The 26,089-nt window shown below is 44.8% G+C and overlaps 1 protein-coding gene across 3 annotated transcripts in view; it reads left to right on the forward strand.

Annotated features, from left to right (window-relative positions):
- The first annotated feature begins 3,483 nt into the window (after positions 1-3,483).
- Positions 3,484-26,089, forward strand: part of epha4b (eph receptor A4b) — a 123,087-nt gene continuing 100,481 nt past the window's right edge. For 2 of the 3 annotated variants that reach the window (XM_014191460.3, XM_014191461.3), the window contains exons 1-2: positions 3,484-3,677; positions 19,880-19,944. In XM_014191460.3, the coding sequence (XP_014046935.1) occupies positions 3,569-3,677; positions 19,880-19,944 (174 nt within the window). In that variant the 5' untranslated portion in view covers positions 3,484-3,568. Of the gene's footprint in view, positions 3,678-16,854; positions 16,994-19,879; positions 19,945-26,089 lie in introns of those variants that run through there. The other variant, XM_014191462.3, reaches the window with a different exon arrangement.

The raw sequence follows: 26,089 nt of genomic DNA on the forward strand, positions 1-26,089 counted from the left end.
CCGGAACCTCCTGAGACGGCCCACAGTCCGGAACCTCCTGAGAAGTCCTCCAGTCCAGAGTCTTCAGCGACGGTCTGCAGTCCGGAGTCTCCAGCGGCGGTCTGCAGTCCGGAGTCTCCAGCGGCGGTCTGCAGTCCGGAGTCTCCAGCGGCGGTCTGCAGTCCGGAGTCTCCAGCGGCGGTCTGCAGTCCAGAACCTCCAGCGGTGGTCTGCAGTCCAGAACCTCCAGCGGCGGTCTGCAGTCCAGAACCTCTGGTGATAATCCACGGTCCAGGTCCTTCGGCGACGATCCAGGGTCCGGTGACACAAAAGCGGAGGGATCAGTGGGCGGAGCCGCCTCCTCTGCTGGAGGATCTGCGGGATGAGAAGGTTCTTCGTCCTGCACCAGAGCCGCCACTGACATTAGTCACCCACCCTAACCCTCCCTTTTTTTCTTTTTTGTTGTTGTTGTTTTAGGTTGCGTTTGGAGTCCGCACCATTGGGGGGGGGGGTATTTTCTATGGTAGAGTAGGTCAGGGCGTGACAGGTTTTCTTTCTAGTTTAGATTTTTTATGTCGTTATGTTCTAGTTTTGTATTTCTATGTTGTTGTTTTTTGGGATGATCTCCAATTAGAGGCAGCTGGTCATCGTTGTCTCTAATTGGAGATCATACTTAAGTAGTTGTGTTTCCCACCTGGGTTTGTGGGAGATTGTTTTTGAGTTAGTGTATGTTGCACCTCTTCGTCACGGTTTGTTGTTTTTGTTCTTTAGTTTATTTGTATATCTTGCATAGTTTCACAGTGAAAATAAAATGTGGAACGATACACACGCTGCACTTTGGTCCACTCCTTCCTACGACAAACTTGACAATGGAACCGTTCCATATTTTATCGAATGGGTGGCAACCCTAAGTCTAAATATTGCTGTTACATTGCACAATCTTCAATGTTATGTCATAATTATGTACAATTCTGGCAAATGAATTACGGTCTCTGTTAGGAAGAAATGGTCTTCACACAGTTCGCAACTAGCCAGGCGGCCCAAACTGCTGCATATACCCTGACTCTGCTTGCACTGGAACGCAAGAGAAGTGACACAATTTCCCTAGTTAATATTGCCTGCTTACATTAATTTATTTTAACTAAATATGCAGGTTTAAAAAAATATACTTGAGTATTGATTTTAAGAAAGGCATTGATGTTCATGGTTAGGTACACTGGTGCAACGATTGTGCTTTTTTCGCGAATCCGCTTTTGTTAAATCATCAACCGTTAGGCGAAGTAGGCTGTGATTCGATGATAATTTAACAGGCACCACATTGATTATATGCAACTCAGGACAAGCTAGTTAAACTAGCAATAGCATCAACCATGTGTAGTTAACTCGTGATTATGTTAAGGTTGATTGTTTTTTATAAGATAAGTTTAATGCTAGCTAGCAACTTACCTTGGCTCCTTGCTGCACTCACGTAACAGGTAGTCAGCCTGCCATGCAGTCTCCTCGTGGAGTGCAATGTAATCGGCCATAATCGGCATCCAAAAATGACGATTACCGATTGTTATGAAAACTTGAAATCGGCCCTAATTAATCGGCCATGCAGATTAATCGGCCGACATCTAATCTGGAGATGTATGCGAGAAACGTTCAACATTCACCTTCTGCTACCATTTCTGTCAAGCCGTCTACGCATACAGTTTGAGGCATACAGTTTGAGGCATACGTTTGATAAATACAACTTATGCACCACACCGAACGCACTGCAACTGCCTCTGCAACGCAATGCTGCAAGGCAAACACAGTGTTTCATTGGAAATGTATGTAATTCTGGTGTTCCCGAAATGCTGCGGTACGCATGCGTTTAATATTTTCAACTGATGTACACACACACTCCAACTAGCTAGCTTTTAGCGAGTTGAAAAGCGAACCACGTGCAGTCAAGTACGGAAAATAAGGCTAGACATCCAGCAAAAGTAAATCATAACACCTTGATCGCACATACAGCATTACATTGCAGAGGCAGTTGCAATGCGTGCTGTGTGGTGCATAAAATGGATGTATCAAAATATGGATCAAATTGTATGTGTAGACTACTGGCTTGACAGAAATGGTAGCAGAAGGTGAATATTGGTAGATATATGTGCAACAAAAGTTCAACAGTCACCTTTTGCTACTATTTCTGTCAAGTCCACTCACAATTTGACCACACAGAACGCATTGCAACTGCCTCTGCAACGCAATGCTGCAAGGCAAACGCAGCGTTCCATTGGAAATGAATGTACTTCTTGTGTAGTTGGTTGCCTAAAGCCTCGATCACACCTACAGTGTTATGCATCATATTCTATGCGTAGACGGCTTGACAGAAATGGTAGCAAAAAGTGAATGTTGGAACTTTTGTTGCACACATCTCCAGATGATGCTGCGTACGATGTTATGCAATGAGGCTCTCGGTGTGATTGAGGCGTGTGGGTTGGATGTTGCGGACACAATGGATGGTGGTTCTAATAAGGAATTAACTGGGGGGTTTGACATCAATTTAGTAGGTTTACCGAAACAGAAAGAACACATACACACAAGGGAAGCAAAGCGAGAGGGGTACATCTGTCTTGTTAAAATGCTTGTGCTCTCTCCGTGGTGCTGAATTCCCTGCCCGCTGTTTCCGTCTGGTGTGTTAAAAAGCAGAAGATTGAGGTTGACCTCGCGCGCTCTCCCCCCTTCCCCCCTCTTCACACACGTATTTAATATGACAGGCAGGAACCATGATTTATTCATTTAGACCCCCAGAAACATACCGACAGTCAGACACACACACGTCTTATCAAAGCGCAACACACACATTCCAACCAGAATACATCTCCATACAAGCATTGGATTTGAATCCGGAATCCATGAAACTGGGTTCTTCTGAGAGCTGTTGCCTGTAGCTGCTGTCATTCTTTGAATGTAGAGCAGACCTACTACAATGGTGAGCTTGACACAGGCAGTTTCCCTGTAGACCAATTGTTGAGCCCCCCCAACAATCGCATCAATCTTTAATAACTGCCCATTCAACTAAATGAAATAGTCCTTTGACCGCTGGACAACCATCAGCAGATACAACTCACTTTCAGTCTGAATCTTCAGATACCCTTGGATAAAAAAAACTTCTGTATCCATGTGCACCGTTCTCCAAACCTCAGAGGCGCAGTGATAAAGGTCGCAGGCCCGCGTGTGTGTCGGTGTGTGTGTCTGTGTGTGTGTGTGTGTGTCGCGACATATTTCAATAAGAAAGGTCTAATTATGAAACATTGTGTAAAATTATAATAGTGGAAGATTGGCATCTGGTAAATGGAGAAGGCAAAGAAAAATCCCTGAATTAAAAGGTAAAGTGCCCAGAAGCTTCAGTAGATAGTAAACTGGTCCGATAGAAGCTCGCCCGAGATTGACAGCGCTTGGCTTGAGCTGGACCCTCCTTCCCGTCTCCTCCTCTTTCCCTTCTCTCGCTCCCTCTCTCTCTCTTTTCCTTCTCTGCTCTCATCCACTCATTCGCGAGGGCTCGCTCACCAACTCCACACGAACAGGGATGCAGCGAGCGCGCAGCGCAGCCTGAAAAATGGCACTACTCTTCCTTTGGATCTATCCATCCCTTTTGCTTTTCTCACCTTTTCTTTTTCACGAATTCGCACCATGTGAAGGCTTACGGAATTACCCGGAGAATGAAGGTAAGAGAGTGTTTAATGATTGTAACGGTTTTGACTCGTGATTCGCTGTGAGGTGAACCGCGGAGGTTGTTGTCAAACCGCGGTGGACGGAACCGTAGTCTCTCTGTTACCGTGTGGTCAGAATGAATCATGGGCCAGATGGAGTAGGCATGGGAAACTGTTCAAGTATTTTCTGCTCGAAGTACATTGTATAGCACCGAGGCAATGCTGTGGAGATGTGGAGGCAATATGGTTTACGCAGGAGTAATCCTTTCGCGTCAGAAGCAGAACTTATAGCTTGTTCTTGTAGGCCTATTGTCAATGGTTGGATACCCGTTTGACATTTTAGACGCATTCAACTTTTATAGGATTTGATAATGATACTGATATTATTCCTAGTAATAGTGGCACAATTGTTCAAGTAGTCCAGGACTACTGTTCTATCTAGGCTACAGCAGTCGTGCAAATCAGGAGTTAGATAGCAATCACATGAATGTGTCAAGTTGCTGCCGAGCCTCTCACTACGTTATTGTATTAACGTCGATACTCAGCTCAAAATTAGAGCAGACCATTTCCTCACAAATTACTCCACTCGTAAGTAACTACTTTAGAGACTCTTACAGCTCGACACCCAGGGACGGGGCCTTTTTTAAAGGTGGCTTGGATGTCAGAGTAGGAGATGGTTTGGAGAGATTGAAACATATACAGTAGCTGAAATTCTATAAGGGTAGTCTGAGACATTTGATCACTCCTGTGGACTTTGTGGTTTGGCAATGTGGTGGTGTTCATGCGTTATGTGGGTGCGTTATAACTCATCAGTTATGACTTGACTGTCCAGTTGCCCAGTTGTTTGATACATTCTGAAAACGGAGTTCTGACGTAATCAGACTATTATTCAGTAGTGAATGAATGTTTGTAAATGTTCTGGATTTCGGAACGCCGCCCTTTACCCGGCTTAGTGGCGTGTGTGTGGCTTGAGCAGCCTTTACTCCGTAAGGTGTTAGAACAAAGCTTTCTATACGCTTGCGCGTGCTGCGCTATACCTCCTATTGACAATCTCTCTCTCTCTCTCTGTCTCTCTCTCTCTCTCTCTCAGTCTCACACACATACAGGCCTTATCCATCCGAGCCTGTGGCCCTTAAGCATCAGCCGCATTGATATGTAAAAGCAACTGTTTGGCAGTCTGATGATTTATCTTTTTATTTATTTATTCCACTCATTGACCTGATCATAATCTTCTACATTTATAGATCAAGTGTCAAGTTTGTTATACAACATCATGGCATAACATGTTTAGCCTTTCATGAGCGGCTCCATTAAAGTGAGTTTAGTCTGGATGATGACGGTGTTGTTTGCAGTGAAGTGAGTTTAGTCTGGATGATGACGGTGTTGTTTGCGGTGAAGTGAGTTTAGTCTGGATGATGACGGTGTTGTTTGCGGTGAAGTGAGTTTAGTCTGGATGATGACGGTGTTGTTTGCGGTGAAGTGAGTTTAGTCTGGATGATGACGGTGTTGTTTGCGGTGAAGTGAGTTTAGTCTGGATGATGACGGTGTTGTTTGCGGTGAAGTGAGTTTAGTCTGGATGATGACGGTGTTGTTTGCGGTGAAGTGAGTTTAGTCTGGATGATGACGGTGTTGTTTGCAGTGAAGTGAGTTTAGTCTGGATGATGACGGTGTTGTTTGCAGTGAAGTGAGTTTAGTCTGGATGATGACGGTGTTGTTTGCAGTGAAGTGAGTTTAGTCTGGATGATGACGGTGTTGTTTGCGGTGAAGTGAGTTTAGTCTGGATGATGACGGTGTTGTTTGCAGTGAAGTGAGCGAGAACCTCAGTGGTGTTCTGTCTGAATGTCACACGTGCGCACGCGCAAACACACGGAATGACAAAAACAACAGTGTTTATAAAATAACAGAGTGATTGCATATCCAACTTTTCTGGACCTTTCTTTTCTGGACCGACAGCTAGAGGTCCCGAAGCTTCTGCACATGTGCGGGATTCATTTAATAAAGTTAGATCAAAGCTGAATCAATATGTGCAAGATCACATAATGATAATATTCTACGTAAAAGAACCGAACATAATAGCATAGTATAACGTTACTCTAAAACAAAAAACACCACCTCATATCTTAATGGGCTTTTAGGATGGTTGTGCTAATGTTCACATCTTTCTCTGTAACGCAGCCACAACTCAACAGTGTGCGTCACTAGGCGAAATATGTGCTTTGAAACAAAACACAGGTCTGCTACAGTTTCTTAACACTGTAGTGCTTTAATTAAACTTCGCTCCCTGTACATAATTCAAAACAACACCGTACATAACTAAGACCATGTAAATGCATATTCCCATGTAACTGATTGAGATCGAATGGTTGCCATGCAGATGCTGCGTGGACGTTTCACCGGTAAAACGTGTCAAGTGTAAAGTAGAGGTAAAGAAACACATGCGCAGGACGTGATACGGATGATTCCAGGGGATCCAGGGGGTAGGGACTGGGCCGGAACCGGGCAGTTACCTACGGATCCGCATCCACGGCCTTTTTAAAAAAATCATCAAATTACTTCTATGCATAATGAAACCTATTGGAAATGAAGGAAACATGTGTTGATTGAGATACATGTGTGGGTAGGTTTTTGTTTGTGTATGTACGTGTTTAGTCCTATAATGTCTTGTTGATTCCAAAGACTAAAGGGGGAAGGCAGGCCGATGAACCATAGGCCATAGGTGAAGCAACGATTTTCTCTAGGAATGACATTCACTGTATACTGTTTGTGTCTATTTATCTCAATTCTTAGTCCTATGTTGATGTCAGTATCCTGCTGTTTCCCTCTCATCCTCTTGCGAGTGGTCTAATTTGCAACTCCAAGTACACGGTGTGTACGTTTTCGTGTGTGTGCCTGCATGTGTGTGTGTGTGTGTTTTCTGTAGGCAGTATAATCCAATGAAGCCTGTTTTCAGAGCCAAAGTACTCTCTGCTTTGTCTTTCCTCGCGGCAAATAAACCTCTGTCTATCTCTCTTCTGTTCTCTCTCCCTTGTTCTCTCTCGCTCCCACTCTCTCTCCCTTTTTATTTTTCTCTATTCTCAGTCTAGGCGCACACGCTGTGATTGCTCGTTGAGCTGAGAGATTGCTCGCTCTGTGTGTGTGTGTGTGTGTAGTTGTGTGTGTATGGTGTAGTTCTGCATGTGCTATTGTAAGCTCCTGCTGAGGCTAACAGAGGTGAATGTGATGTGATGACATGTGATTAGTGGTTTGAGTTGGTCTGAGCAGAGGCGAAATCCTTTAGGCTACAACAGAGAGAGAGAGAGAGAGAGAGAGCGCGAGAGACAGAGAGGTGTAGTGATCATATGAAACAGCAGATGGCGCTTCAACTCACTGACACTCCCAGCCCCGAGGGGAGACTCACACCAGGGGCGCATTGAGCAGGACGCAATGTTTTGGAACGTTCAGATAGAAATACGCTATGTAGAACAAATTCAGGTGGTGCCTCTCTGACATGTACAATATGAAATCACGTCGACTCTATTCGTGGCATTTCTATCTGCTTTCTATCTGCAACATTCGACAACGTTTAGCTGCTTAACGTGGCCCTGGTGACTGATTGCGGGGTTAAATCCAGTAGGAACCAAACAGAAGCAAACGGGGAACGACTACCTGAATATGTCCAATGATAAATGCTTGCTTTCCTATACGAAAATGTTTTCTACGGTGTGCACTGAATATGACCCAGGTGTCGATAAAAAGCTTGGGGCTGCAGGTAGCCTAGTGGTTAGAGCATTGGGCCAGTAACTGAAAGGCTGCTGGATTGAATCCCTGAGCTGACAAGGTACAAATCTGTCATTCTGCCCCTGAACAAGGCAGGGAACCCACTGTTCCTAGGCTGTCATTGAAAGTAAGAATTTGTTCTTAACTGACTGTAAAAAAAAGGTGTATATTCCATTTAATGCTAGTTTTTAAGTTTGCATTTTACAAACTCCTATAAATGTTGAACAAGCCATCGAAGGAAAGCAACCCAAATACATCAGGATGATTTGAACTTTGACCAAGCAATCCAAAACAGCATGTATTACATAGATTAGTGGGGTTGAACTCCTAATCTGCTCAGTGTGCTTTACTGGTTTTAAATGACACACACACACACACACACACACACACACACACACACACACACACACACACACACACACACACACACACACACACACACACAGTTCCCACAAGCAATCACCAGTATGCTAAGTAGTGCCGATGCAAGCATATATAAAACAAGCTCTCGCACACACACACACACACACACACCACACACACACACACACACACACACACACACACACACACACACACACACACACACACACACACACACACACACACACACACACACACCGTGAGTTCCTGGGGATCCTTATTTATGAGGGCAGAGGTCGTCTGTGGTTTAATTGCTTTAATCTATAATAGTTATCGGCAGGCCCATATCTCAGCCTCTGTGTCTGTCTGTGTGAAGGGGGAATTAAAGAGATTGTCTCCCCACCATGTAAGGACCGTGACCTTGGAAAGGTGAGGCCATTGATCGTCTCTCTTTCTCTTCCTCCTCCTCTTTCTATCTCTTCTTCCTCCCCGTCTTCCTCTCTTTGGTCACCCCGCTCTCTTTCCCATTCACCCTTACCTCTCGTCTTTCTCTCACTCCTCCTTTCCCCCCATTCACTCCCTCTCTGTCTCTCTTTCTCTCCCTCCCTCCTTTCTCACCCTATAGCTGACCTGTACCTCTGTTACCTTTATTGCAGTTTGATAGGGAGCCTGGAGCTACAGTAAGGCTGCTGTAATGATGTGTATAGAGATTCTTAGTACGGGTCACATGCTCACACACACGCACACTCTCATCATTACCAAATGTGTTGCCAGAGGCTGTTCTGATTTGCTGGTCACAGTCTAATACTCTGTAGAGTGTATAATGTGTTCCCTATGTTGGCTGAGAGAAGGGAACATCAATACACCTATTTCTATAGTGGCCGTAGAGAAGCAATGTGATGTCCATACATAGTCGGCATGTCCCGTATTCATAATCATATTACGTATTCCCCATAATGGTCGCTCAGTGATGGTCATATGCATTTCTTCTCCTTGTGGTAAAATCCTTATGCCATGATGCCATGTGTTCCTCCTTACAAAGAACCCATTTATAAGCAGGGGTCAATAATACCTTATTGCGAGCTGTTTAAGAATGAACTATAAGCCAGAAAGACCCTAGAAATCCCCCTTCTCCCCCAAAGGTCATGATAGGTCCGTTTTGTTCCTCTTTTGTTATTGTTTGTTTTGGTTGTTTTGGTTGTCCGTTGCTTCTCTGGACTGACCGTTAGACGTTCTGCTTGCTTGCCCTCGTCTCTTACCCCCCCTGGGGTGCTCTTACCCCCTCTCACCCCCTCACCCCTCTGTCTGTCTGCTGAGGCTCAACCACTAATGAGCTATTTGCTGCTAACCTCCTCTCCTCCTCCTCTTCTGCTCTTCCTTCACCCCTCTCCATCTCTCTGATATCCCTATCCCTTCCTTCTCCTCCTCTTCTCCTTGATGTTCTCTTCTGAGATTCTCTGAATGACCAGTTCAAACACACCCCTCTTCAATTCCTGCCTGCCTTTTCCTCTTCTCCTCCTCTGTTCTGCCTACTCCACCTCTACCTCTCATCTCTTGTCCTCTCTTCCACTCTTTCGAGCGGTCTCTCCTTTCTCCTCTTCTCTCTCTCCCTCCCCCCTCTCCTCTTTTCCTCCTCTCTCCCTCCCTCCTCTCCTCTTCTGCCCCTCTCTGCAGTGCTGACCTATTATTTGTCTTAATTGAATTTGTCTGTTTGCTCCCTCCCTCCCTCCCTCCCTCCCTCCCTCCCTCCCTCCCTCCCTCCCTCCCTCCCTCCCTCCCTCCCTCCCTCCCTCCCTCCCTCCCTCCCTCCTGTGGTGTGTATAGTGTTGGAGGGTGCTGTGGGTCTGAATGGCAGTATTAGTGGGACTTTAAACAAACACCATGCGGCTGATTTGGTTTGGCTTCTGTGGGTTTTTGGGCTCAGGCTTTTATTGACCAATGCCCCCTCCTCTTCACCCACTCTCTTTTTCATCAACTTTGTTTCTCTCTCTCTCTCTCTCTCTCTCTCTCTCTCTCTCTCTCCCAAAACTCTCTCTTCTTTCTCTTTCTCATATTCACTCTCTCTCCCTTTCCCCCTTCTCTCTCACTCTCTCTCCTTCCCTCATTTGCCCCTTCCCTCCCTCAACCTCTAGTCATGCTCATTGTTAAGTTCAAGGTGTGTTCATGTCTGTGACCATAGCTGGGCCATTAGAGCAGCTAGTCTGTGGTCAGTCAGTCAGCCAGCCAGCCACCCAGTCAGTCAGTCAGTGAAGTGGTGACAAGCTGTCCTGATTTAAATTGTGAATTCTCCATACATGTCTGGACCTGTCTCTTTCCTGCTATCTCCTATCTGACACATTCATCCTCCACTCCAGCTGTGTGTAGCCATCGGCCCGTCGCAACAACTCACAATTCTAGCTCAATTTACCCTCCTGTGACCACTGTCTGTGTGACAGCTCTGAGACAGTGTGTGTGTGTGTGTGTGTGTGTGTGTGTGTGTGTGTGTGTGTGTGTGCGTGCGTGCGTGCGTGCGTGCGTGTGTGTGTGTGTGTCAGGGTTCCGTTGGGGTTTAGTTTGACCTTTCTCTGTGCTCCGTTGGTTCCGCCGACGTTCCCTCTTATAGAATATGAACACTTGTTCCCCGAAGACTGTCTGACACACGCACGCGTACGCACACGCGCGCTGTAAAAACCACAGCTATGAGAACGTATTGAAGTGTGCTTTAAGAAAGAAGAGCTTTTATTTCTTTGAACTCCCATGTCTCTATGTGAGCGTGTCTGTGTTTTCAGACAGTAAGTCGGTGGTGTCTACGTATATACGGTTTGTTGTTATTTTCTCGGGCTGCTCTAGCGTTGTGTGATGGGGGAGACAGCGACAGCGGTAGCAGAGATTTTTTATAACTAAGCCAAGATAGACCACAGCCTGTCGTTTCAAATGGGAACAAATGAGTCATAGCGGGCAGAACAAGCAAGGAGGTGGGCAGAGCTAAGCACGAGCTAGCGAGATCCTATTGGCGTGTTCTAGCATGTATTTGCGTATTTTCTGTAGGGAACGTCTACTCTGTGAAGTGCCCGTGTGCCAGAACTTTTATTTGCCTTTGCACTCCTTCAAAACAACGCAATTTTGAAAAACTTTGACAAGGGTAAAGTTCAACTTTTTCCCACTCTGTTCGTGATCTGTATTGAGAACAAATGTTTCATCGATGAGATAATTAGCAGAATGTCGGTCAAAATCAATCTTGATCCGTCTTCTCCCACTGTCGGCCACTGGGCTTCCTCTCACCACCATATTTGGTAGTGAGTGGAAACACCAAGTGGATGCTTCACATTTCTACATCCAGTGAAATATCTATCTCATTGTTTGAATCTGTGGCGGAAGAGTGGAGTGTGTGTCGCAAATAACCTTGTTCCTGCGTCACTGGCTGGATTTTGTGTTGTGTGTGTGTGTTGTTCCTCGCTTTGTGACATCTGGAAAGGGCCTGTTAAAAAACAAGTGTCTGAATCTGACTGCATGTCTCAGTTCCACTTGGCAGCCAACCGTGGGGTTTTCCATACACACACACACACACACACACACACACACACACACACACACACACACACACACACACACACACACACACATGTGCACGCACACACACACACACACACACACACACACACACACACACACACACACACACACACACACACACACACACACACACACACACACACACACACACACACACACACACACACACACACAGCAAACTAGGGCAGAGCTCTTGTCATAGATTGTCAGAGGACTTCCCCACTACTCTGCCACTGTATGCTAACGAAAAGAGGAGAGGATCCTAAGACTCGTTTACTACGGTGATTGGCATCTCTAGGAAAGAGGAGGGATGTGGAGAGACTCACAACACACCATCAACCCTGTGGGGGGGGAGGGGGGGCTGATTTGACCAATAATTAGGGCGAAAAATAACCACAACTCTTCAAACAGACGGAGGGCACTTAGTCCAAAAGGAGTTTGCATTACTGTAGCTCGCAATATTGCATCCTTTGGTTATACAGTAGAGGAGAAGGAAGGAGGTGAGAGGGGAGGAAGAGAGGAGAGGGAAGATGAGAAGAGCCCAGCGTGACTCCAATTTGATCCTAATGTTCAAAGCGCTCCAGCCCTCCTAACTTCTCTCCTCTCATCCTGCACTCTTCCCTCCTTTCCCAATGTGTTGCTCTGATGACACTTTCCCCCTGTGCGTTCATTCGTTTAACTATAGAAAGGAATGGAAAGTCTGTGAGAAGAGACCACTGTGTGTGTGTGTGTGTGTGTGTGTGTAAAAGATAGAGCGTTTGTGATAGTTATTGTGTGGTGTCCTTGTTCTGTGGCACTGACAGGGTCTTCAGGTGTGTGTGTGTGTGTGTGTGTGTGTGTGTGTGTGTGTGTGTGTGTGTGTGTGTGTGTGTGTGTGTGTGTGTGTGTGTAAACGATAGAGTGTGTGTGACAGTTATTGTGTGGTCTCCTCGTTCTGTGGCACTGACAGGGTCTTCAGTGTGTGTGTGTGTGTGTGTGTGTGTGTGTGTGTGTGTGTGTGTGTGTGTGTGTGTGTGTGTGTGTGTGTGGTGTGTGTGTGTGTCAGGGGCGGAAATCCCGGGGGGGACGGGGGGGACACGACCCCCCCATCCTGGGAAAAATATGATTTGTCCCCCCCAATATATCACTGAAACATAACTATGTAATTTAAATAATATTAATAATACGCAATGAAAGCAATTGTGCTGATTATAGACACTTAATAGCACGTTTTTAAGTTTCAAAAGATTGCAACCCCCCCCACCCTTTGCCTCACAATGGTTTGATCCACTGCCAGTTCCTTAGCTTGCTAGGTAACAGAGGGGTCGTATCCACTGTCTGAAAGGCACTCAATGCACGTAACTGACGTGAGGTTAATCCAGTCAATCGCGCACACACACTAGCTGAATTTGCAGAGCTAGCGCGCAAATATTAACTATTAAGCTAGCTAGTACCTATTCCAGTTATGTGGCGTCGTCAAAGATGAAATCAGCATGCAGATGATGTAAGTTAGTGCTTCAAAGTCCCTGTGATAAGGTTAGCGATAAACTGAAATCCAAACTGAACAGAACTACACTCTCTTCTACCATTGTCTTAAATATATTTAATGGTCTCGTTGCAAAAGCTAAATTGTCGCAAGTGAACTTTTATTTATTTATTTTATTTCACCTTTATTTAACCCGGGTAGCAAAGATTATAGCAAACACCACTGAATTGGTGCTCGCTAGCTTTGCAAATTCAGCTATTGTTGGAAGCCAGCCAATATGAAACAAACTATTAAAATTACAAAAGGTTGCAGCATATGTTGTGTAAATGGTGAACTCATACAGCTGTCAACTCTTGTCATTTTAATCCGTTTCACATTTGCTAGCTACCTTTTAGATCGAAGCCCAAATAGAATGATTGAAGATGATAGAAGCCCATCTCCTACTGTAAATAACCTACACACTGTGTGTGGTGGTGTGTGTGTGTGTGTGTGTAGCCAGCCAGCCAGCCAGGTAGAAAAATGGCAGAAAAATAAAAGACGGACATCTGAGTATTTTTCAGTACACCAAAACGCATAGTAAGAACCCTAGTAGCCTAATATCTCAAAGACTAGTTGATAAAATGTTCATAAGAAAGAAATGAAATTCTAATGGAAATGTTTCACAATGATGTCATTAGGCAGAGCAGGCAACAGATGGCACACAGACAGTAGAGTTGGGGACAGATATGCAGGGACAGACTGGCAGAGACAGGGAGTCTCAGGTAAGTTTGTTGAGTCTTTGTTTGGCAACATTATGAAAGGTTCTCCATTTTTTTGACTTGTAAAATAGGAACATAATTGGAAAATGCCATGGATACCCCCACTCTCAACTTAAACTGGTGACTGAACTAAGATTTGTTAAAGGCAATGGTATTGCTGTTGTGATTAGTTGTGTAGTTTCGGGTACCGGTAGTTAGGAGTACGGCAAACACCTTATTTCTTTGGTTCCTCAATATACATTTACCATATTACAATGTAGGCTATGTTTTACAGCACTACTTTTGGTGTCCCCCTCAGGAATTGCTCTTGAGAAAATTTCATGTAATTGTCCCCTCCAAAGTTGATATCAGATTTTCGCCAATGGTGTGTGTGTGTGTGTGTGTGTGTGTGCAGGTCTTATTGTGCGGTCTGAAAGATTTTTGGCAGGTAGATCAGAGCTCCTCTTTGCCCAGCCAAAGCAATGGATTACAGAGAGCTGGAGAGAGAGAGAGATGGGGAGAGAGAGAGGGAGAGAGAGAGAGAGAGATCAGTCTTAGCAGAACCTCTCTGTCTCCCCTCCTCTCTCTCTTTGTCTCTCTCTCCTCCTCTCGTGTCTCTCTCTCTCTTTCTATCCCTCCACCATGGTGTTTATCAATAAAAGGTTTGGAGACCTTGGAGACGGCGTGGGGTCACAGTATTCCCTGCAGCCAGGAACACTGATGGAGTCTTAACAAGGCCGGGAAATTAGACGGAATGACAGAGAGCAGGAATGAAAGAGGGGTGAAGTGAAATAGAAAGAATAGACGAATGAGCGGGAATGTGGACCAGAGAGAGAGGCCAGGGTGGGAGTAGGGAGGGACCTCATTCCCCATTTTTAGTGTGCGTAAGGAATTGAGACAGTAAGATTGTTATATAGTGTCTAAAAAGCCTTATGGTATGCTTTGGGGGTGTGCAGCTATGTGATACTGTAAATGGTAGGTTAGGGGTTTGGCTTGGTATCGTAGTTTAGAGGTGTTTGCCATGTAGAACGGGAGAGAGTCAGATTGCACTGACATATCCCCTTAGCTTCTTTACGCTCGGAGAATGTAGAACTCACAGCATGGTGACAATAATCAATAAAGCGTCATGCTACTATGTAACCAGACCACTCTCAGTGTGTGTGTCTGTCTGTCTGCGTCTGTCTGCGTGTGTGTGTGTGCGTGTGCGCGTGCGTGTGCGCGTATCTATGTGTCTGCGTGTGTGTGTGTGCGCGTGCATGTGCGCGTATCTATGATCTGTGCGTGTGTGTGTGTGTGTTTGTGTGTGTGTGTGTCTGTCTGTCTGCGTGTGTGTGTGTGTGTGTGTGTGGTGTGTGTGAGTATATGTGTGTGCGTGTGTCTGTCTGTGTGTGTGTCTGTGTGTGTGTGTGCGCGTGCGTGTGCGCGTATCTATGTGTCTGCGTGTGTGTGTGTGTGTGTGTGTGCGTGTGCGCGTGCGTGCCGCTGTGCGGGGGGGGGGGCGTGCGAGTGTGCGAGCGTATCTAGGCGGGGTGTGTGTGTGTGTGTGTCGGGGGGGGGGGGGGTGTGTGTGTGTGTGTGTGTGTATCTATGTGTCGGGGGGTGTGTGTGTGTGTGTGTGTGTGTGTGTGTGTGTGTCTGTGTGTGGTGTGTGTGTGTGTGTGTGTGTGCTGTGTGTGTGCTGTGTGTGTGTGTGTGTGTGTGTTTAGGGAAGCTTCCACCAGGGCATTACCAGGGAGGTTTAGCTATAGTGGGCCGTTGCAGACATGAACCTACATGATATTAACTCTGAGATGATTACTGAAGCGTCAGCTGGCCCTATTCTATTCCCTGTTGAATATTCTCATCATTGATTATCTTGACACAAAGTGCTGTTCATTGAGTCAATGCAGCCTCCTGCAAGTGAACAAATATGAATACAGGAACTAAGTACAGTGCATGATTTGTTCACATCGCATTGTTGGGTATAATTTCTGACTAAATTCACTTTCATGCTGTATTGAACGGCGGATGGAAATAGAATTGCTGAGAATACAAATATGAGATGGACCCAGACAAAAAGGTACGGTAGAAGATGGACCATTTGTTGTTAAGTGTTGTCTCAAGGTGATTGGGTTTGTATCGAGCTCCTCCGTTGATGGTTTGTGTGTGTGTGTGTGTGTGTTATTACATGAGAGTGAATCTGACCCAGGTCTGAGTGAGTGAATGATGAGCTGTGTGTTTTAACTCTGGGCCAGAGCAGCTCTGACCAGGGTTAGATTACACAGACACAGGCCTTACACCACTCCCTGGAGAAAGAGAGAGGGAGAAGAAGAGGGTCTGGGGGACTTCATCCCTTCGACACAGTATCATGCTACAGATTTAGACTGGGGACCCTGGCTTGCTCTGTCCCAGCACACGCACAAACACGCACACACACACACGCACGCACGCACGCCCACACACACACACACACACACATTCTAGTGGTATCAGCAGACAGGATACTGTTGCAGTTATATTATTGATGAGAGGATGGGTCATTGATCACAAGTGATAAGTGCTATTGACAGGAGGTGTGAAGAAAGTGTGTGTGTGCTTCTGTCTGTGTGTGTGTGTGTGTGTGTGTGTGCTTCTGTGTGTGCGTGCTTCTCTGTGTGTGTGTGTGCTTCTGTGTGTGTGTGTGTGTGTGTGTGTGTGTGTGTGTGTGTGTGTGTGTGTGTGTGTGTGTGTGTGTGTGTGTGTGTGTGTGTGTGTGTGTATGGGACAGCGCGACCGAGGGCCCCTAGGCCCTCGTTGATCATAGGGAAGTGTAGTCAGCACTTTTGGGGCTATAAAGGTCACCTCAGCAAAACTGTACACAGTATATTACATTAGGCATTATGCCACTACTGTACACTGTGGAAGTGAATGTAAGGTGTGTACATTTCATCATCATTATTATCAAACCACTGTTAATTCTGCTATTACAGTGTGTGTCCATGACCTGAACCCTGGAGTCTAATGGTCTTATATTCTCTAAGCAGTGAGGCTGGACTGAGGGTGGGGCAGAGAGCTGGAGTTGACCTTTACAACACATCAGGAGCTAGCTGTTGTTCATTTTTCTCTCACAATCTGTGTTTCACACACACTTCCCCCCCCACACACACACACACACACACACACACACACACACACACACACACACGCTAGCATGCTTGGACGCATGCACATTCACATGCAGGCACTACACACACACACACACACACACACACACACACATTGTAATCTGTAATGCACCATGACACCCCCCCGCCAAGTTGCACTGAGCTGTAGAGAGTGACTGGTGCTGACAGTGGCTCTTATACAGTGCCATCAGAAAGCATTCCTACCCCTTCACTTATTCCACATTTTGTTGTGTTACAGCCTGAATTCAAAATGGATTAAAAAGATTTGAGCAAATGTGTTGAAGATGAAATACAGTAATATCTCATTTACATACCGTAAGTATTCACATCCCTGAGTCAAACTTTGTAGAATCACCTTTGGCGGCGATTACAGCTGTGAGTCTTTCTGGGTAAGTCTCTAAGAGCTTTGCACATCTGGATTGTATAATATTTACACATTGTTCTTTTTAAAATTCTTCAAGCTCTGTCAAATTGATTGTTGATCATTGCTAGACAGCCATTTTCAAGTCCTGCCATAGATTCTCAAGCTGATTTAAGTCAAAACTGTGAGTTGGCCACTCATGAACATTCAATGTGTTCTTGGTAAGCAACTCCAGTGTAGATTTGGGCTTGTGTTTTAGGTTATTGTCCTGCTGAAAGGTGAATTTGTCTCCTAGCAGACTGAAGAAGATTTTCCTCTTGGATTTTGCCTGTGCTTCTAGCTGTATTCTATTTATTTGTATCCTATCAATCTCCCTAGTCCTTGCTGATGACAAGCATACCCATAACATGATAAGTTGTGTTTGATTTGCCCCAAACATAATTGTTCAGGACAAAAAAGTCAATTTCTTTCTGACATTTTTTTGAAGTGTTACTTAAGTATTACTTTTTAAAAGTATTAATATTTTTTTAAAGTATTACTTAAGTGCCTTGTTGCAAACAGGATGCATGTTTTGGAATATTTGTATTCTGTGCAGTCATCCTTCTTTTCACTGTCATTTAGGTTAGTATTGTGGAGTAACTACAATGTTGTTTATTCATCCTCAGTTTTCTCATGTCAACAACCATTAAACTCTTTAACTGCTTTAAAACCACCTTTGGCCTCATGGTGAAATTCCGGAGCAGTTCCCTTCCTCTCCGGCAACTGAGTTAGGAAGGACGCCTGTATCTTTGTAGTGACTGAGTGCATTGATACACCATCCAAAGTGTAATTAATAACTTCATCATGCTCAAGCGAATATTCAGCGTCTGCTATGTAACATTTTTACAGATCTACCAATCAGTGCCTATCTTTGTGAGGCGTTGAACAACCTCCCTGGTCTTTGTGGTTGAATCTGTGCTTGAAATGCATTACTTGATTGAGGGACCTTACAGATCATTTTATGTGTGGGATACAGAGATGGGGTAGTCATAAAAAAATTATGTTAACCGCTATAATTGAACATGGAATGAGTCCATGCAACTTATTATGCGATTTGTTAAGCACATTTTTACTCCTGAATTTATGTAGGCTTGCCATAACAAAGCATTTGAATATTTATTGTGTGTAGATCAGTGACACAAAATCGAAAAACATTTCATAATTCAGGATGTAACGCAAGATATTGTGGAAAAAGTCAAGGGCGTGTGAATACTTTCTGAAGGCACCGTACAGTTAAGAAAAATACACAGAGAGCGAGAGAGAGAGGGAGAGAGAGAGAGAGGGAGAGAAAGATAGAGGGACAAAGAATCAGAGAGAGGGAAGCAGTGAAAAAAAGAGAGACAGAGACAGCAGAGAAAATGTAGCTGTTCTTATGTGCTACCTGCGGGCTAGATAAATGTCCCGTGCACACAGCAGACACACTCCCCCTACTGCTTTATTCATTTAGAAATGTCACGTTCAGTGGAGAGGGGAGGCAAATGTGTTTCATCAGCCACCAGGCCCAGGCTCCCTCTGAGAGGAGGAATGTAGAAAGGCTCATATCTAAATGTGGAACAGGAACTAGATGAAAATATAGCAGTCTACTCTGTTTTCTGCTCCTGGTTGTGTTCTTCTTTCCCGAGTGGAAAAAGTGTGATGTAAAAGAGTCCTTTTGTACTACAATGTTTTTCATCATCTTCCAACAAGAATGAATTGGACATCTGGAGAGATGCAGTTAGCCTTGAAATATTTTTCCGTAACCGACTTAGCGCTCATTTGAGATTTGGTTCTACTGTAAGTGCCGAGATTATCCTTGAAAATACTGCACATGTCTGTGTTTTGGCACTAGTTCCTCTGGTTTCCAGGGTCAGTTATTAAAGCCAACTGATGATGTTTCAGGTCAGGAGCCTGGACAGCTGATCTGGGACCTGTGGCTGAGAGCCGAGGAGTAACTCTCTTTTGGCCCGAGTCAGACCTCTGGCACAGAATGAGAGAAAGAGAGAGATGGAGATGTAGAGAGTGTGAAAGGGAGAGAAGCAGATTGAAAGAGACAGCAAGAGAGGGTGAGAGAGACAGCAGGTAAGAGCGAGAGGGCAGAGGAGCAAAAGAGAATGAGAGAGAGAGAGAGAGAGGAGAGAGAGAGAGAGAGAGAGAGCACAAAAAGTAGCAAAGCACAGAGCGATAGGGAGATAGAGAGAGGAGGGAGGGAGGGGGCTGGCGGCAGCCTCTGCAGATGGAGGATAATTAAATATTAATGGTTAGCAGTGGTGAGGCCATAATTAGGGCTCAATGGCGTCAGGCAGGGAAAGCACAGTTCACACACCGTGGGAGAAACTGGCTCCATCTGAATCTAAATACACAGTTCGCCTTTTAGCTATCTCTTAGCCTTTCTGTCTCTACCTCACTCCTTCTCTCTGTACGTCCATCCCTCCGTCCGCCTCCATCCGGATATTTCTCTCATTCTTCATCCCTCTCTCTGTTCCCCTCTCTCTTTTTTGCTGTCACTCTCACCAGCCCTTGCCTTTCTCTCTCCCTCTTATCAATCCATCTCTCGGCCTTTCTCCATCCATCTCTCCACCCCTCACTCCGTCCCTTTGCTATGGAAAGGGGTAAGGGTGTGTGGTTGAGCCTGTGTGAATCTGAGGCAGTAAATGTTGTTCTAATGTGCTGTTGTAAGTGCTATCCAATTGACCTGGCCTCACCCCCCATCTTTGACAGCACAGATGTTCCAATAACCACGACGGCCCTCCCTTCCTCTGGTGTCTTATTGCTGTAATAGTATGTGTTGTGTTAACCAGTCTGTTCTCTCTGTCTGTCTGCAGTGACGTTGTTGGACTCCATGTCTGCTCTGGGAAACCTAGGCTGGGAGGCCTACCCTGCCGAGGGGGTGAGTAGCGCTGTGACATCACTTTCTGTATGAGGCGGCCATACTGGATCAATCTTGATCCACAGGCGCTCACACAGACACAAACTTTACCAAACCAACTTTAACCCAGTGTTAATTTTGTCAGTGTGTTTTAGATTTAGTTTAATCTTAATCATTTTGACAAAAATATAATGAAGTCTTATATGCTGACCACACCGCGAGCGTTGCAAAATAAATGTACACATACATGCTATTCATTCATTGCATCCAAACTGCTCGCGCGCGTCAATGAGCATCTGTGTAGCCGTGCGCTAAAATAGAACTTGGTTCTATTTGTGATGCTTGACGCGATGCAAGTCCCGCCTCTCCCATCTCCTTATTGGGTTTTAGGAGCATATAACCATGTGGGTGATTGAAAGATGAACTGAGGTCCACACTCCAGTCCAGTTGGTGGTGGTAATGCACCTTAAAGTTGGTTGCCAACCGCCATATAAAGTCCAACGAAGAAGAAAAAGACTGAAGGAGGAGTGATTACTAGAAACTTACTCGGTTTCCCTTTGATCTGTGGATTAATTGTCGTAGTAGAGGATCTTGTGCATTTCAGGTAAAATAACAACCCAATGTTTATATCCCAGGACAAATTAGCTAGCAACAGCAAGCTAGCTAGCTAAATTGCCATGAATGATTAATGCTTTTCGACCTGTCCCCAAATGAATACAGTTGGTTCAGAGTTCTTTTTGATATTTCAACCTGCGTGTCCTGATCGCGTCTGGTGTGGATTGACAAAATCAACAAGCGAGCGATGGTGCGCACGCGGACGCCCAGTCTGGTCATCATGTTAGCCACATTTTTGTCATGTGAATAATGATTTAGTCTAGTCATTGTCAACATGACGAAAACAGAGAGCCATTTTAGTCAACTAAATGCCCTTTGATTGTAGTCACATTTTAGTCACATCACATTTGTATTGCCTAATTAATCTGTGAATCACTCACTTCCATGTGCACATACATACATTTGGTCTACCAACACATTTTTCTGCATAACGTATTCTATTCTCTTCCCAACAGCAGAACAATGATGAACATATACAGTACATAAGAATAATATTATATTATATAAGAATGATCTTGCCATGGAAATTCCTAATTAGGCCTACATAGATATTGCACATTACATACAAATCAAACAGACACGAGAGCGAGAGAGAAGTCATGTCTACACTTGACACTGACATGCGACTTCTGCTATCAGAATACGAAGATGGAAATGATAAGATGGGTCTAGATACACAAAAGTCGCTTTGGGGTCTGATTGTGTTCAGATCTGGCTGACCACTTCAGAAGGTGGTCAGGGATGCATTGTGCGAGGGTTTTTCTCCTCAGTCTGGACGCAATCAGGTTACTGAATGCGCATACGGTGGGCGACGTCGTCACCACTCCTCCCACAAGTCTCCAGAAAACGTACATTTTGTGTCCGAGAGGCACTTTGTCGTTATAACGTTGGAGGAAATATGTTCATGTGAGTAACGTGTTTGGTGGCCTCATAAATGCTAGCCAGCTAGCTAATATTTCGAAATAATATATTTTGTTTGGCTTTAGTTATGCTAACCCGTTTGCAATCTCTTTAGCTTTGCTTGCTAGCTACATAGGCTAGCTGGCTAGTTAGCTACAGTAGTTCGCTACTGCCATCAGTTGTTGTGTTATCATATTTAGCCTATTCCACCATTTGTAGGATGCATATTGACTTTTGAATATAGCGTGGGAATAGGGAGTCCGGACACACTGTGGACACGGCAGACACATTTAAATGTAGGTGTAGACACATGACGCGTTCGGAATTCCATGATCAGAGCTCGTTGATCAGAATACTAAAGCTGTCAAGTCTAGACACGGCAGAGGCACAATCACCAGATGGTGCCGCAAAGTATTGGCAAAGTAGTATGGGTTGCACTTCCATCCCTCGCTGCCACATTGATGTCCAAAAGTAATGACTTTGAATGGGAGCTAATGACTATTTCGCCCAGTGATGTAGTCGAGTCACTAAACCTCGAGTCCAAAGTCCCCTGTGCTCAAGTCCAAGTCCGATTCACCAATGGCCGAGTCCCGATTCAAGTCACGAGTCCCTATGGCTGAAGTCTGAGTCCCAGTGCTCGAGTCCTGGTCCAAGTGCTCAAGTCTGAGTCATTGGGTCCGCATTAACTGAAAATAAAGTTATTTACCCAGTCAGATATTGCGTAGTGACAAGAGGAATTTAGTTAATAAATAGTTTTCTATCGGTTTTCATTGTGTCACCAAATAGTTGCATATAGGCTACTGATAATGTTACCAGGGTAGCGTTCAGTTGAAAAACATTCTCAAACGTTGCAGATACAAATCCCATGAATAGAGCCACCGTTATTCCTTATTCAACACATTCCAAAAAGTTGTGTCCTGCTGAATGAGCCGCAGGTTGTTAGCTATAGCTAGCTAATGAAGTAACATGACTGAACAAAGTGTAGCCTTGACAAATGTTTAATGGTCCGGTGTGCAAGTAGCCTAGTTTTAGAAAGGCCGGTGATATGCTTGATGGATGTAAAAAAAAAAATGTAACGCCGGTATTATGGGTTATGTCTTTTGAACAGTAGACTAAGGGCTAGAATCAAGCCGTTTTCTCTGGGGAAAAGAGGGAGTCTTGACTTCGTTGGCTACAGAACCGTATGTGAAATGCAGCGGGAAAAGTGGGAGGGTTGAGCGAGACTACAAATTCAAAGACAAACTACTTTTCTATAACCTACTTACTCAAGGGATAGAAAACAAAAACTAGACAGTTTTTTTCACATTTAAACTCAATTCTGCTATTGTTTTTCATTTAAACAGGCAAAGGGTAGCTAACCAGAAGTCTGGCGGTGACTGGTTAGCTAACGTGAAGCAAGAGAGTTGCCTGTGCGATGTGTATAATCGGAGGCAGAGCTGGAGCGGGGCCTGTCTGGCCACACTCGTCACTTGCTCCCCCTCAGCTCACCAGCTGATGTAGACTGTGTTTGTCGGGTGTGCCGCATCCTTCCCACTGCTGAACATAACTGTGCTGCGCGTCTCTACTGCTAATATGAATTGTGCTTATCACCGAAAATCTCTCAATCTCTCCAAAACAACGTTGTCCAGTCCACGTAGTAGTCCGATTTTAGTCACAGAGATCATTTTGTCTCGTCTCAAAATAATTTGAGTTTAGTTATAGTTTTTCTCGGGATCTATATAGTTATGGCCTCATCAATTAAGACTGAAAAACAGGTGTTTGACCAATGAATTGTCACAATTTTTTGTTGACGAAAATAACAATGCACTAATCACTAGAATAGACGCCGGTGTAGACCTGAAAGCATTGGATCGGTGTACGCGGCATGAAACTCTGACACTGGCTGGAGACACTGACATCAGTGAGGTAGTCATTTTATGAGAATCAGTGAGGTGTCTAGAGTGGAGTGCAGGGTGTATTCAGAGGGAGAGAGGGAGAGAGGGGAGAGAGAGAGAGAGAGAGAGAGAGGTGCATGTTAGAGTGATGGCTTCTTAAGCGTTCTATAGCTATATTTGGAGTCTGGAGGGGGAATTTGACTAATTATTTCCGCTGCGCTGAAAATAATGTGACAGTCGCTGGCTCCATTTTTTTGGCGACTGCGATTTGGGGAGGGGGTGAATATTTTTTACATAACACCGGGGTTGAGTTGCGTAACGGGCCGCTGTGAAGGTAACAGCCCAGGAAGTCGCAGAATGCCAGTGTCATGCCTCTTTAGAACACAATGGAGGAATGGAGAGAAAGAATGAACAAATGAAAGGAAATCCGTCAAGAAATAGCAGAGGAATGCTAGTAGAAACCAGCTGAAAGAGAGAGTGATGGGGATAGAGAGCTAAAATCTGGAGTATTTTCTTTCTGTCAGTGAAGGCAGCATCATTGAAAGGACTTCAGTTTGATTACAGCCTTGTTTGCTGGCAACACCAAGGCTGTGGGTTTCATTCCAGCATGAATGCTTAGCTGAATGTATAATGTTAACCACAGACCTGGGTCAAATACATACTTCAAATACTTTAGGTATAAACTTGATTGGAGGTGGGTGGAGTTTGCACTTTGACTACCACATTGGTCCCCTTGTATCGGGCAGGCTGAAACAAACAGTCGACGGTTTGACATATGTATTTGACCCAGGTCTGGTTTATATTTTGAAATAAAGACCACACTATTTAACACCCACTTTGGTGATTCAAGGCCCCTGCTTTGTGCCTGTGCTCTCGCACCCACTAGGTGAGTGCAGGAGAGAGGAAAGGAGTAGTTACTTCAGATGACATAGGACACGCAGGCTGGTTGAGTCACTCCACAGCAACAGGAGATAAGAACAGGGATGATGATACCCTGTATTACCCTGTATTACCCTGCACCTCACCTCACAGCAGCCTGAAGTAACCCGAAGAAATAGAGGGAGAGAGAGAGGTAGGGGGAGAAAGAAAGAGAAGAGAGAGAGAGAGCGATACAGAGAGAGAAAAATAGTCAGAGTGAGGGTGGATAGAAGGAGAGCAAGATAGCGAGTGAGATAGAAAGCGATAAAGAGAGAGAGAGGAGAGAATGAGAGAGGGAGAGAGCGACACACAGAGTTAAATGATGCAAGATAAACAACAGGCTTTAGCACCAGTAATAACCGGACGATTTACATGCATTTGTCTTTTCATGGTTTTTCTTCTGTTCAAGAAGCAGACGTTTAGGCTGTCAACGAGTCTGACATGTGGCAGCAACCCTAGGGAACTGAAAAACGCATTATAGGCTACACCCCCCCCCCCCCCTCTCTCTCTCTCTCTCTCTCTCTCTCTCTCTCTCTCTCTCTCTCTCTCCAGGATAACACAGAGAAGAAAATGGGAAATGAGTTCTCTCAACGGGAGAGAAAAAGGGGGGAGAGAGACAGAGAGAGAGGGAGAGAGAGGTATAAACAGAGGGCCGAGGTGCTGAGCAGCATGTCTCTCTGGGTCTTGTGTTTCATATAAGGGGGATTATCTAGTTAAACTCGGACCCCTGAACCTGCAGAGAGGTCACCCAGACATTCCCACCGTTCAAGATATGGCCTTGGCTGGATAGCGGTCTCTCTGACTCAATCCACCACCACTTGACCCCCGCAGGTCAGACTTAGTACGGCCTGCCACAGAGCCAGATGTTTGCTGGAGTTTGAGCCGAGCGACCCACTGCTATTACACAACTGGGGTGTTTGTGTTTCTGCGGCGGGATAGAAAACAGACCCAAGCCAGTAATGATATTGCTTGTAGCTCTTTCCTGCAGACCTAGTGGCCTCATGGGTGGAATGTTATTCATATTTTTCATTATTTTATCATTAATAAACATTATTTCCAAAAACCCGCCGAAAATCCAAGTGTTTCTATGTCAAATGGTTTGTTGTATTTCAGTCTTCTGTGATGTATTTAAAGTGGAATAGTGGAATGCAAACTCAAAATGTAGTATTTCAACTCTATATCTGATATGGTACATGTGTCTTCTTCTTTTTAAGCCCATAACCGTGTGTGTGAGGTGTATACTTTTCTTTCTAAGTAGATTTGTTTAAGACTGCCAAGAAACTTTCTGTGCAACCCTGGTTTAGCCCACTGCAGTAAAAGGTTCAAATATAGGCCCCATATATTTATTAATATATTTGGGAGCACCCCCTTTCTTCGCTCTCTCTCTCTCTGTCTCTTAGACAGATGTTGTTTCAGAGTTTGATGGCCAATTATGTATAAGTATCTGTAACTACAAGATGATTGCGGGAGGAAATTATGTTAAGCCAATGAAGGGTTTAACCCGAGTCCTGATGCGACGGTTTTGCCCCGCTTCAAAGCAATCAGGCCAGCTTCGTTGTGATTTGTCGAGGGATTAGAACGCTCAAAGAGGAAAGTTCTGTCCAGAATGCTAATTAGCGGTCAAACTGAACTGCCATCGCTATAGCAACAGGTTCACTGATTGAGTGTGTGTGTGTGTGTGTTCGGTGATTGAGAGAGAGGGGCTAAACTCTCCACCCTGTCTAAACGGTTCTCTCTTTTTCACACTTGAAGGAAAGTTGGACAGCGTCATCCATATTAATTATTTCAGAATGATTTTGTTTAGATAGAAAGCATAGTCTGGTTTGTTTCAATTAAATGTTGGGTTGATTTTCTCATAT

Source organism: Salmo salar, chromosome 03 (assembly GCF_965601325.2).
Source record: "Salmo salar chromosome 03, fSalSal1, whole genome shotgun sequence".
Lineage (NCBI taxonomy): Eukaryota > Metazoa > Chordata > Actinopteri > Salmoniformes > Salmonidae > Salmo > Salmo salar.